The 13,588-nt window shown below is 39.4% G+C and overlaps 1 protein-coding gene across 3 annotated transcripts in view; it reads left to right on the forward strand.

Annotated features, from left to right (window-relative positions):
• The first annotated feature begins 451 nt into the window (after nt 1–451).
• LOC132328985 (cytosolic phospholipase A2 beta-like) overlaps nt 452–13,588 on the forward strand; it is a 30,373-nt gene continuing 17,236 nt past the window's right edge. Inside the window, exons 1-7 of one of the 3 annotated variants that reach the window (XM_059849509.1) lie at nt 459–585; nt 6,567–6,639; nt 7,575–7,751; nt 8,393–8,529; nt 9,230–9,361; nt 10,523–10,581; nt 12,418–12,460. In XM_059849509.1, coding sequence (XP_059705492.1) covers nt 565–585; nt 6,567–6,639; nt 7,575–7,751; nt 8,393–8,529; nt 9,230–9,361; nt 10,523–10,581; nt 12,418–12,460 — 642 coding nt within the window. In that variant the 5' untranslated portion in view covers nt 459–564. Of the gene's footprint in view, nt 586–6,566; nt 6,640–7,574; nt 7,752–8,392; nt 8,530–9,229; nt 9,362–10,522; nt 10,582–12,417; nt 12,461–13,588 lie in introns of all 3 variants that reach the window. The other 2 variants (XM_059849510.1, XM_059849511.1) reach the window with 2 other exon arrangements.

Genomic DNA, 13,588 nt, shown 5'->3' on the forward strand with positions numbered 1-13,588 from the left:
GTCATGGTTTGCCAGTTGTCAGAAAGATCCCTGATAATATATTGGGAATATATTGAGTCCCTATTGTGGAAAAGTTGAAAAGAGCACTCGGAAGTGGGTTGGTCTCCCACCAGAGATTGTAATAGGTTAGATTCTGTTCTGCATTCCCTTTGGCTTTTTCTTTTTCATGGAGTATTTTGTGGAAGAACTTAAAAGCTACTGAAAATTAATCTTCTGACTAGATTTGTGGAAGAGGTGAGAGTGAAGGAAGACTTTCTGAACATGTCAGAATCAACCCAAAAACCTGTTGGGAGGATGTTAGAGCAACAGCAAATTGTGGGAAATACTAAAAGTGTCAGCCTTTCTGCTCACCTCTGACACTGCAGATCTTTCCCTCTCAGATGTAGGCAGGCTCTCCTCCACACAGAGGAGGCAGAGGGTGGAGCTCGGCGCCTGTATAAATTATATGTGTCCTTCAGGTTATTTCAGCAGCAGCAGCAGCACAACAAGCTGCCAGCCAGTTTGTCAGCTGACAGATCTGTTAACCAAATTGGGGTTTCGGTCGCTGCCGCCATCTTCAGTGCCATGGGGAGCCCACCAGCCAAGGTAAGAGAGCGGAGCCCCGCGCTTCGCCGTGGCCGGGCACCTCGCTCTTGGGCCTCTCTGCTCCAGCTGTCCTGAGCAAACTCCCTGCTCCGTGCATCTGCTGGGATGCAGAGCCTGCTGTGGTGGGGCAGGGACATCCTGAGCTGTGCAGCCGCACCGCTCTCCTCTTTTACCTCACAGTAACTGATGTGTAAGTGAGCTTCAGAGAAAGCACAGAGCAAATGGGGCGCTTTGCCTTTGTCGTTGGTGTACATGCCAGAGTGAAGTCCCTGAAGGAAGAGGAGGCTGCTCTTGTAGAGCTTACCTCCCTTAAAATGAAAGTGCTTTAGCCCTCCTGCGTGCTTTTCTTTGGATAACACATGTTCATTGCTTCCCCCAGCTGAAATAAACCAACAGCTTTATCTAGCAACAAAGCATAATCTGTATTACTTTAGCTTCAGGGGAGACATCTAATGACCTGTTTGACCTGTTCAGATCTAACTATTTTTAACGTAATGTTTACAACTTTTGCAATTCTAGTGGAAGTATTTCATGTCTGGACTTGAGTTTTCTAATAGTAAGTTCCATTCAGAGATTTTAACTGATGGCTCTTAGTATAAATCAACAGAACTATTAGCTGAAAATTCGTTTTCTCATGTATATAGTAAAAAAAATCAACATGGTGTCTGAATGCAAGGCATGAATTATTTACAGATAATCATTTTTTGTGTATCAAATTCTTTGTCAAATTTCACAACAAATAAAAGAAATATGGGCATTCATGGGCTTAAAATATAGTGAGAAACAATGTTACATGCTACAGCCTATGGAGATCATTAATGGTGCTGTGGTAATATTTGCAGGCGAAGTTAAAGATTAGAAAAATATCAGTAGCTTGAACAGATGGTTCAAGGGATAGATTAAAAATATACAAACATTCAGGAAGAGAAAATAAATTGTAAATGCCATGTACTTTCTGGATAAAATTTGTATCTAGTCCATCTACCAGTTAGTTCCAGACGTATCTCTCTATTGTAGACATGAATATTATCTATCAGTTTTAAAGATCGATGTTGTATCTAGTGAGACAGTTCTGGAGCTGATAGATGGGTAGGTAGCTCAGGTATAATTTTATCTAGAAAGTTTCAGTGACAAAATTCTTGCATTTCATCCCAATGCTGCAACAGCTATTCCGTGAGTACAGAGACTCCTGGTTAATAGGCACCACTGCCAAAAAGTTTGAGTGCAAGCATAGTTTCAGGTCAGAAAGCTTCTGTTCCCAAGGAAAGAGATTAATTCAGTACTGCAGGTAGCTCTGCTGTTGTGTCAGGCAAGCCCGTGTTTCAGTGTGTATAAGTAGGTAAATAGATATGGAAATAAGAATAGAGTGGTTTTGTATTTTTTTTTTTTTCTTTTACATTAAAAAACCCACGTGTTTAGAAATGTGTGGATTCTTTGAACTATCTAGGAAGACCTCCTAATCTCCAGTTAGTTTTTTGCACTTTAGGAGAGCTACCAAATTGACACACAAGTGGTTGTCAGTATTAATTTACAATTTATCATATTCGTAACAATGTCTTTTCTTCTGCTCAGACAAGAATAATCCCTTCTTAGAAGTTTTATTTTATGGACTGTGGAATAATTTTCATCTGGAAAAATACTCAGAAATTTTGTTGATACAAAGCCCCAAGGGACCCGCTCATACGTGTAAAGGGGTGACTGATATATCTGAACAGGAGATACATCCCAAATCCACAATGATTCTTGAAGTAATCCATCAGTGATTACATGAAATTACAGTATATGTTTGTAAGGTGAATTAAATTTCCTCACAAATCGTTCAACTTCCAGTGGTAAAATTTGGGACAATTGTGCTTCCCAAGCAAAATGAGACTCTCATAGTTTTCAATATTTCTTCAGTCAGTCACTTTTTCCACTAGAGCTTTTCATCCCTTTAATTTTAATGAAAGTAGGCAGCTGGTTGGAAAGACAAATTTCTAGCAGTGTTCTCAGTGATGGAAGGGCTAAGAGCCCATACTAGGTACTACGGGATCTAGTGGAAGAGAGTGCTTTAGAACCAGGCTGGTTATTAAGCTTTTTATAGTTTATACATTTATAGATTTAATCTCAAATTGGTAAATTGCCAAATTGTAGTTTGACCAAATCCTCAGTATCTGACATAAAATAATGGTAAGAATATACCAATAATTACATTGGTGTGAGATCTTGTAGGCAAGGTATTGTACAGCTTCTAGTACACCACTGGAGAAAGACGTAATCCATGAAAGAAATGAATTATTCATGTCTGAAACATATGTATAAAGCTGAGTGACAAATCTTACAGCTATTATCAAAATGTCAGAAGACAGCAAAATCCTCATCTAAAGCTTAATATAATTTGGCGTTATCCTGTGGTGAGAACTCTGCTCAGAGGGCTGCCTAAGCTTGGTGCAGGGGGAGTGAAACACTGACATTCCAATCAGCCTTCCAACATGTACAAACCAAGGACTTATTTAAAATAAAAGAAAAAGAGAACAGGGAGTTATGGGATGAGGTTCCCAGACTGCAGGAACTTCCCTAGAATACTGATTTTTCTAGTGAAGCTGGCCATGAGATCTTCTTGTAGTAGCAGCATGGAGGTGCAACAAAGACTGAAATCAAACTTATAAGTTCTTGGTAGGTTTTTCTCCTTTTACTGCCATCCACAGATTGTTTTGGTAGGCTCCTCAATATTTATGAGCTTTGAGAAGATTTCATATGCTCAAAGTTGTCTTTTTGGAATGAAACCTTAAGTGACTAACTGCCTGTAAACAAGAGATTTATGTGTCCTTCCACAGATGATCAGCATTCCTCTGGAAGGAAGTCAGTGAGCATGTATTAGTACAATCAAGGAGATGGTGGCAACAGATGTGAATTTTCAGTCTGTTAAGGTTTGATACAGCTGTGGCAATTCTGACATGCTAGTTTTATCTCCTGATTACTGACTCTTCTGTATTTTAAACAGCAATTACTCTCAAAGCTTGGTTTGAGAGTACAGATATATAAAGATAAATACTGTCAAGGGAAAAGAAGTTTATTAGGGTTTGTTTTTTTTTTTTTTCTTTTCCCCCCCAAGCTTTAGCCTTTCCTTTGGTACTCTGGAGATGCTACTATTTATTGGCCTGGAGTGCAATTGCTTAGGATGCAGCAATACACAGGTAGCTGAATCCTGGGCTCTGTTGTTGGCCCCAGTGTAACACTAGTAATTTCCCAGCAAAAATAGAATGATGTGTTTCTGGGAAAGCTGCCTTTGACTCTGGATGTTTACAGAGGGGTTTTGTTACTCTCTGCATGCCTGTACAAGAAACCATGTTCCTCCCAAGGAAGTGAACTAAAACCAACAAGAGCAGTACAGCTGCAAGTCTGTCAGGGGCTGTCTGGATAGGGTGTCTGCACTCATCAAGTTGCATTAATTGCGAAGTTACGTGTTGCTTTTCATGTTATGAAAATAGCAAATGGTACCTCTAACTGTCATTATTTTTTGAAGAAGGGTGTTCTGGTGTATCAGCACTTTCAGGCAAAGCTGTTATTTTAGACCACCCAAATCAGACCTTAGGAGTGTGCTCTTTACTGTTGAAGAAAATTAGCTCTGCCTTTATCTGACGAAAAAATTAATTAGCCTGCTTCTGAATGGTTATCACAGGTTGGAGTAACTGCAGTCTAGGGAGAGGGATGGTTTCTGGCTTCCTTGTGGGATTTGCAGAGCCCTTAGGGTTTATTATGGCCACACTTTCCCATCTGAATCTCTTTGCCTTTTATCCTGCAATAACACCAGGACTAAGCTGCACCAGATCAGGAGGAGTGAAGAGTCACCTTTGATGCTTCCATCGTTTGGCAAATGTTGACATGCTTAAGGAAAGTGATTGCTGTTGGAAGGGGAAGGGAGGAGGAGTGAGGCACTCTGGCTGTAGTGGCAGAGGATGAAAACATGACATCTGTCACATCTGAGAGTACTCTGAAGATGACCTGCAGATGCACCATTTTTATAAGTAGTTAGGAAATTTTCATCACAAAAAGTTTCAAAGCAAAATTTATGCCAATGTGTATTTCTTCAGTGAAGACAGATTCTGTGAATGGTTTGGGCTTCTGTTGAGCAAAGGAGAAGTTGATTACAAAATGACTCAGAATTAACATATTAATTAAAACTAGTCACCTCTGTAATTGTCTGCATAATCCAATAATTCATGTAAATGAAAACCACTAAGAATGCTGAGTGAGTGTTCCAGCTGGTAGTTCTATGATAAATAACTATTTGCACAGGAATATTGAAGTCAAATTCTTTCAGCAGGCAACTGGAATAATATGGAAGTGTCCCAATTAGAACTTGTAATGTCCACAATGCATTAAACTAAGGAAGTTTTAAATATGTCAGTTTTAAATTTGGAGGAAAACATACTAGAAAGAGCTCTTGTCACACAAAAACAAATTTGCTTTGCAATTTTATACAAGCCAAGAGACAGACTAAAATGATTTTATAGGTTTAACAAGAGTTTCTTTGGTCAGGGCAGCTCTTAAATATAAATCTGAATTTAAGAAGTATGTAACTTTAGGTGACATAATAAAATTAATTATTAGGCCTTTGTTTGAACATGCTAATTCACAGTTCAGATGATATCCGTCTCATGTAATGTAATTTACTTCTAAACAAGCCTGAATGAAACTGAATGCCGGCTATTCTCATCTCTAATAAACATGTCCAATAATAGCCTCCACCTCATTTTAAAAGAATTTCAGATTAACTGTAGTGAGTGACTCTTTCTGTAGAGAGGTTCCTCCTTCCCCACCAGTTAGTATCTACAGAGTTAATAATTTCCTTGTCAGGAAAATTAGTCATGGTGCTAACTTTCAAAATAAAATTGTCAAATTATTTAGTGACAGTGTAATGAGATTCCCTGTTTAGGCAAATAGACATATTATTTTAGTTGGTAGTTTAAGCTTTAAGTTTTAATTTATTAGTGGTAGTGGGACCGTAATAACTGCATGTTATTATTTCTTAATATTGCTGACAAACCATGCTAGTATGGCATGCAGAAAAACAAGAATTAAAATAGAAGAAAAATAAAAGGATATTTAAATGTATCAATTTGAAAAAAGATTAAACTCTTTTCTCTGCTTCTGTTATTAAGATTGTACATTTATATATGTGTTCATTCATGCTTCTCAGAACATCTTTTGAAAATGGCAGGCATCTTCTGAATAGCTTAGCCTGGAAAGTTTTAACTGTTAAGAGTTAGGAACAAGTAACTTGAAATAGTGTTAAAATGATAGCCTGCCTGTGATAGAAATAAAGCTCATGTCTGGAAGGCAAGTGCTTCCATTCCCATGAGGTATTTTCAGGATACATAACGATACGGAATTCTGTAATATCATACCTGGAAAGCAGAGCAGTTTTTATTTTGTCTGAAGGGTCTCTGCTGGGCCTGGGGTCTATTCCCTCAAAGTCAGCAGGGCCACTTGGTGAGCTTGCCCTATTTACAACCATCACAGAAATTTAATCTTAGTTCAGATACAAAGTCAGAAGTTTATAGTGCATTTTGGTGAGCGCCATGCCCTGGCCTAGGTAGGTCAGCTGTGCCATGACCTGGGCAGGCAGCTGCAATTCCTAATATCCCCTTTCAAAGGCCCCATTCTGACCTATGGGTGGCACAGGACCCTTGGGGTGTTGGCAGTACAACCATCACTGTGGCCATACATTGCCTGAAAACAAGTGCCTCTGGGGTGACAAAGAAAGCTTTCCATACCATTGTCTGCGTCCATGTTTTCTCTCTGTCTTCATTTACTCCAGCTCCTCAGCGAACAGCCCAGTGCGCCGCTGTGCTTTCATCTCAGCGTGGTGCACTGCCACTTGAAGGTGGTCACCTCACTTCAAACAGACATGGGCAGACTGTCCCCTGTACTGTTCAAAATACATCTTGTTTTTGCATTCTGAGCTGATCAAATTGTTGCATTTGTTTTTTCTGCAGATGAAGTTTTGCCCCATCCACATGCTTTCTGTAAGAATCATACAAGCTAAGAACATCAAGTCAAGAGACCTGTGTGAGTTGTGGTTTGATTGTGTTTTTAGTCACCTCCAGAGTTTACACAGTGAGCAATATTCTTAAGTTCTGAAGGTATGCGAGCAATGTACGTAAAGCACAGCAATATAAATACTGATGCCAGGGCTATAATTAGATTAAATGTCTCAGATATCATTAGATTGGAGTACATCTCTAGTGGCATTTCAGGGAACTGGCAAAAAACAAGACTCAGATTAATTTTCTGGGCCAAGAAGGGAAGGTAGACTTCATTAAGACACTGCGATCTATGAATCTGCTTGGGCAGAAATTTTGCCATGCAGGCTGTGAATTTAGGGACCTTTTATTGAAATGTACCTATTTTACACAATAATCAGGTAAATTAGAGAGTTTCAAGCCTTCTAAAATACTTTATCTTTCATTGTATTTGCTGACCAGTTACAATAAATTATATTGATAGTTTTGTTTAAGGAGGACCTCTGCAGATCCAGTTCTAAGCCCATGCTGAGCATACTGGCAAACCAGACTTTTCTGTGTACTTTTGTGTTCAAGTGTCTTTAACTCATTATCTCCCCTTCACAGCCTCCTATGTCTCCTCCTCCAGGTGTGCTGTGGACCAGCTATTCAGCTGCCATTTTTGCAGAGGTCTCCAATGAGTTCCTCATTGAGCTGCCTTTTGTCAGTTTTGAAACTTCTGGCCTGTGTATTCCTCTAGTGAAAAATTACTCACTCAGTAGGAAAAAACATCACTTTGCAATGATTTACTTGAGTTACTGGGCTGAGACCATCCATGCCTTGCCGTGCAGGGTCGGTTGAGTAACGGCCTGCCAAAGGCTTCTTGTGCTCCAGTGGCAAATGCCACATAGGACCATCCAGAGGTGGACACTAGAAAGGTGTTCGTGTGACAAGGCCTGTATTTCTGAGTTTCAATGATCTCTTCTATCTACTCTATTGAAGGGACAGTTCCACTTTCGTGCCAAAACCTTGCGGGGCAATGTTATTCACTGCTTGATACCAGTCTGAAGTATTTAGGCATCTCGGGCTGCAGTAGAAATCTTCCGTCAAGTCCTGACTCCAGCTCTGAAAGACATCACCTGGGAGATTTCCTTTCACACCGTTGCCAAGCTTCACAAAGTAAATGCACTTCCCCACCCCGGCTCTCCCCAAAGGATGGCTGCTCGAGGCACTGCCTGCACTAACCATAAGGAATAGATATAGGATGGAAGTGAAATGAAGATTTCCGACTTGCTTGTGCCCTCCAGTCCTTGGGCCCACGCTGGCCTTGAGCTGCAACAGATCATCTTGCCTAGTGCCTAACACCTCTAGACAGCCATTATGTCCCCTCCGCATGCTTGTGTGACTCAACTGAGCAAGCCAGACTCTGATCTTGGCTGTAATATGCATTCTTCTTTCCTGTAATCATCCTAACAGCCCTGTGTGGAACCAGCTGTAGTTTCAGTTTAACTTTTTAACATCATTGACTGGAATTGTAAGGACTATGCCTGAGGAATGGTCAGTGGGCATAGTCCACTTTCCTCTTTCTCTTCACATGGGAAACGTGGCTCTTAGTGTACTTTGTGTGTGCATGTGTACATTTGCAGTTTGTAGTTACTGAGTAATTAGATGGTTTTCCTTGGTTGTTTCCAAACGGTGATCTCTTTACTAATTAAAAAAAAAAAAAAAATAGTAATATTTATTAATCTCCAGGATTATTGCCTAGCCCTACTGTTCCTCTATAACACTGGCATCAGGTTTTTAATTTTTCTCTGCTGCAGTGACAGCATCAGACTGCTATGTACGCTTGTGGCTGCCATCTGCTTCACCTGGAAAGCTTCAGACCAAAACCATCAGGAATTCTGACAACCCTGTCTGGAATGAGACTTTCTACTTTAGGATCCAGAGAGAAGTTGAGGTAGTAAAAAAATAGAATTTTCACCAATTTGAATAGCTCAGAATCTGCAGTAGACACTCTGTTGATTCTCTGTGCTAAATAACTTAAGAAAACGCTTGCTGAACAGACTGGTTTGCACAGTAGACGTAAGAAGTAGTACTTTGCTCAGCCATTTACAGACATTGCTGATGTAAATGGCTGTATCTGAGCTAGTTCAGACTCCCTTTGTTGTCACCTGAGTGAAATAAGCCCTGCTGTAGCATCCTTCTGTGCTATTTTGGCATGGCTAACTTTGAAAGAGCTTTCCTTCCCTCCACCAGTTCTTATGGGAAGAGTAGAGAAGCTGCTGTGGTGTAGACAACAAATTTAATCCTTCCCTAAGTTGTGGAATTGTGAGAACTTTGGGAATGAAGAAACTAAGTCTGGTCTTTGGGTGGGTTATCAGTGGGGTGCAGAGCACTGGCATCTTTTCTGTCTCAGGAGAGTAGGAACCTCTGTTATAGTTGTTGTTGTAGTTGTTTTTCATTTCACAAGTTTCCCAAGATTGGGTGTAATAATGTTCTAAATTAGCAGACTACTGAAGGAAAGGACACACTTTTTCATTCTTACTGCTCTGCTAGTGAAACAGTTGCAATAATAATTTTTTTCTATAGTTTTTTTTTTTTTTGTTTCTGTCTAACAGAAGCTCAATAAGTGTTCTTACTTATTTTTCTGCTACCAGAATATTTTAGAATTGGCAGTGTGTGATGAAGATGCACTCACCAAAGATGACATGCAGTTCACAGTTCTTTTTAATGTTGCCAGAATCAGACCTGGGGAGACAATCCGCGAGACATTTGCTTTGAAATCAGAGGTAAGGGCAGAAAACACAGGGAGAGATTGACAAGACCTCGTTGTCCACATTGTCTTCCATGTTAGGTAGGGTTTGGATCTTCATGAACGGGTATATATCATTATGAATGCCTCATCAAGACAGATATAGTTTTGCTGTATTTTTGTGACTTCATGGATCTCTTTTTACAAATTCAGAAAATGAAGCTGCTTCTGTCTTGTGCTCTCTAAGGGCAGCATATTTTAACAAGAAGCATCTGCAAATAATAATTTTTATCTTTTAGAATGCAATGAAGTGGTTGCTTACCTTTCAGCTTTATCCCACTTCCTCATAAATGGCAACTTATTTATTAAAAACATGAAAACAATTCACTCATCACTTGAATTAAATGGTTCTTTTAGGCTTTTTTCCCTGTTGGTGTTTGTGCTGGGTTTCCTTCTAGTTGATTCAGATTTCTCTAGCCCATAGTAAAGAAACATCTGTCCTGCTAACATCTTTGGTATATTATTAAGGAGCCCATGAAAGAGAGTTGCCCAGTAAACAAAGCTGGGATAGGTCTCTGACAACTCCTGGGCTTGTCTGTTGCTGAGGTGTTGCTACACACTCATTACAGGAGGGAGACAGCCCATAAAAACAGCTACTTCCCACATGCTGAAAGCTGTTAAATGGATTTTCCTTGTGACCCTGCTGGCTGGTGCTGTGCACTTCTCAGCCAGTGGGTGAGTCACTGGGAAATACAATGATTCAATAACCACTTCAGTCACTTGTCTAATTCTTCTCTTCTGGGTTCAGTTCAAATGTGCTTTAAAGGATTTGTATGTGAAAATGTCTCTGGTCTTAGTGACATTTGTTGCTGAGCTTCAATGCCTTTCTCCCATGCACATTATCTTGCAAAGAGCCATCATAGTTCCTTTTCCATCAAGCTCTCCCTCTCAACCAGAGAGGGAAATATGTATAATTCTACATATCACACAATGGGAGATGAATAATCTTATGTGCCAGACTTTCACAAGTCTGTGGTTTCTGTTGCAATTTCAGCTTTGGAAAGACACAAAACCAAACTCTTTTTGGTATCATTAGCAGAAGAGATGTCAGGCCTTGAAGTGCTCTTTGGGTGCATCTGTGCTGCCAAATTCTTGCAGCCTTCAATAATCTATATTTATTTTACCCATTTCTTTTTAGACAGAGAGGTGCTCTAAGAAATGGGAAAGTTTGGAAGTGGAATTCTGGATGGAAAGAGTGTGAGTAAAACTCCAAAGCTAAAAGGTATAGATCTGCCAGGGAGTAATGATACCTCAGAGGATGAGAAACTTCTTCCAGCTCTTTCTCCCAGCAGTGAACCTAAATTACAGTTTCAAACTTTTTTTTTACCTGATCTTTTCTACCTAATTCCACGTTTCAGTAGATTTCATACAAATCTTTAACTTCTGTTGCACATTTATATCTAGATCCTGGAGATGTAATAAAATTGTCACAATGTGATAACTTTTATGCAAGGTGCATGTGAAACTTAATGTGAGTGCTTCTTCAAATTGTTGATATTAATTGAACAATGCCTAGAACATTGGGGAATTTCTCAGAGACCATAAAACTTGTCTTGTATTATTATAACAATGTATACATGGAGTTATGTAGACAGTACCAGCAAAGTTGCCCATTTAGCAATAGCTTGGCTAAACTGAAAAAACATACAAATTATGAAAATAAGACCACCCCCCTCAAAGTGGTAATCAGCATTGTCTGCAGGAGAACAAGTTCCATAAGATAAACTTTATCTGTCTTTTAAATCCTGTCACAGGCTTGGTTGAAGAGAACCCCCTAACTACACATTCTGAAATATTTGAGTTCAGCATTAGCAAAAAAAAAAAAAAAAAAAAAAAAAAAAAAAAAAAAAAAAAAAAAAAAAAAAAAGAGAAAAGGGGAAAAAAAGTAGTCCAGTGAAAACTGGCTAATTTGTGTGATCAGGAACTGTAAGTAAGACAAATAAGACTTCTTATTCTTAAACATGAGGAAACTGCAGAAAAAAATAGTTTGTGTTCTTGGTAATTTCTCCCATAGCAAAACTCAAAAATGTATTTAATTTACCTGTGAGAGGTACCTTCAGAGATGGTATCACATATGATGATGGTAATCATCTCTTGCAAATGTGGATGCAGTCACAGTCAGACACATAAAAGGTCAGAATGAGAAGCAGTGCTTGGGAACTGGATTCAGGCTAGAAATAAGAGGAACATCTTTCACCATTCAAGTTATAAGGCATTTGGACAATGACCATCTTTAGAAATCAAATCTAGTTATTTAAATACATTTTACAGTTGAAACAGAAGTTTTAAGCCTGGAAATGGTGTTTGATAAAATAGCCTGGACATACAAAGGTTAAGTACTACATAATTTCCATGGCCCTTTCAGATATATGTAAGCACTTATGAATGTGTCTAACATAGAAGTGTTGGAATATTTGCCTTAGTGAAAGATGCTGTTAGTAGAGTCTACAGATTACTCATGTAATTAAATAGCCTCATCTATTCAGTGACAGACCAAGGTCTTAAAAGGTAAAACATCTGGGACAAAGACTTTTTATTGCTTACCTCTGTGTTTTGCAGTCATGCATGTAGCACAGTGGGAGCTAATTCTTATTTGCCATTCATTTCATCTGTGATCAGCCATAAGTTATAATATGAACTAGTCAGAAATGTCTTTCCTAATAAGTGTTTGCAGAACACATTAATAGTAGTCTTTGCTTTCTGCAAGTCATATGGTCACTTATTAATAGCAGGAGATGATTCCACATATACCAATATGCCTTTGTTCTGCTGTAACTTAGCACATAGTTTTAAGCATTAGTATTTTTATGGGCTTTCCTGTCTGCCTTTTTGTTTGGCTGCTGTATTTTGGTTCACATGCTTAGCACGGGATCAGGTATTTTTGCCTTTTAGAAAACAAATTGTGATAACTTACCTATATTCAGTTTAAGTGGGAAAGGTCATATAACTGCTATTTAAAAAACTAAACAAAACACACCAAATCCATCTATTCATACAGCTTTTCTTGTTTGTTACTTGTTTTTGTTTTTTCAGTCCTGGCCCTCCAGAGCATCTCATTACCAATGATGTCCTAGTGGTAAGGTTCACATGAGAATTTATCTTGGAATGACATCTGCTTCATTTTGATCCTCTCCTCTTCCCCCCATTCTGTAGAAAGAACACAACCTACCATGATAGATAAGAGCATGGTGTGCATTTTAAAGTCAGAGATATGGGACAGTGCCCTTGTGTTACAGCTCAGTTGTTGCCCTCTCCAGAAAAAAACAGCAGCTGTAAGTCCTTGAAGTCCTCAGCTATTACAGATGTCAATATGTTGCCAAGCTGTGGTTTGTTACTCTTGCAGAGCCCCATATTTATTGGTGTTCAAAGTGAAAACTGATTGTGTTTCTCGTAACACAGCACGGTACTTGGCAGGAAAAACAAAGGTTATAAAAGGTCTGTAGAAGACAATAGTAGGTGTTCAGTGTGCTTGTGACTGGAAGGGTATCTAATGTAACAGCTTTTTGGAAAATGAGGTTGTTAATAAAGAGTTATTTTAGCTGTTGAAACATAGAGCCCTGTTTTGGTGTTAGTCAGCATGTGGTACATTACCTGTCTCCTCGGGCTGGCCCAGCAGCTAAGGAGTACCAAGGACTTCATGCCAACTCCTCCAAGCCTGCCATGGTTCCCAGATGCTAGCCCTTGATACCCCTGAGGCAAAGTAACACATATTCTATTCTTTCCCCCTCATTTTCTGTGTGAGGCACAAGAGTTGCAATGACTGGCATGCATTGTTCCTGAAATGACTTGGAAAACTGTCCTGGCATGAGTTATTAAAGGTGAACTGGAGTGACTCAGGTGGAGGGTAGGGTGGAATAAATTCATGATTTCCCTACATCAGGGCCAATAGGAAGATGCTTTGTAGGCTAATCACTGCCACAATGCATAGAAACTCATCATCAGGTATTTACCCCCACCCTTCCTAGATAATTATTAGATATATGTGTTTGGGCACCAGTGTGCTGTACAGAGTTTCCTGATTTTGGGGTAATTTGAATGTGTTAACAACCTCTGACAATGCACTCTGTGTTGACACTCGGACACAGTGCAACTTGGGCTACTGTCCTGGAATAAAGAGCTCTGAATTTTCTCTTGGATCGCTCTCAGCACTGACACCAATTCTGTTGGCTCAGTATTATAGGTGGTGGTTGTCTGCATGATGTTT

The sequence above is a fragment of the Haemorhous mexicanus genome, chromosome 6 (assembly GCF_027477595.1).
Source record: "Haemorhous mexicanus isolate bHaeMex1 chromosome 6, bHaeMex1.pri, whole genome shotgun sequence".
NCBI lineage: Eukaryota > Metazoa > Chordata > Aves > Passeriformes > Fringillidae > Haemorhous > Haemorhous mexicanus.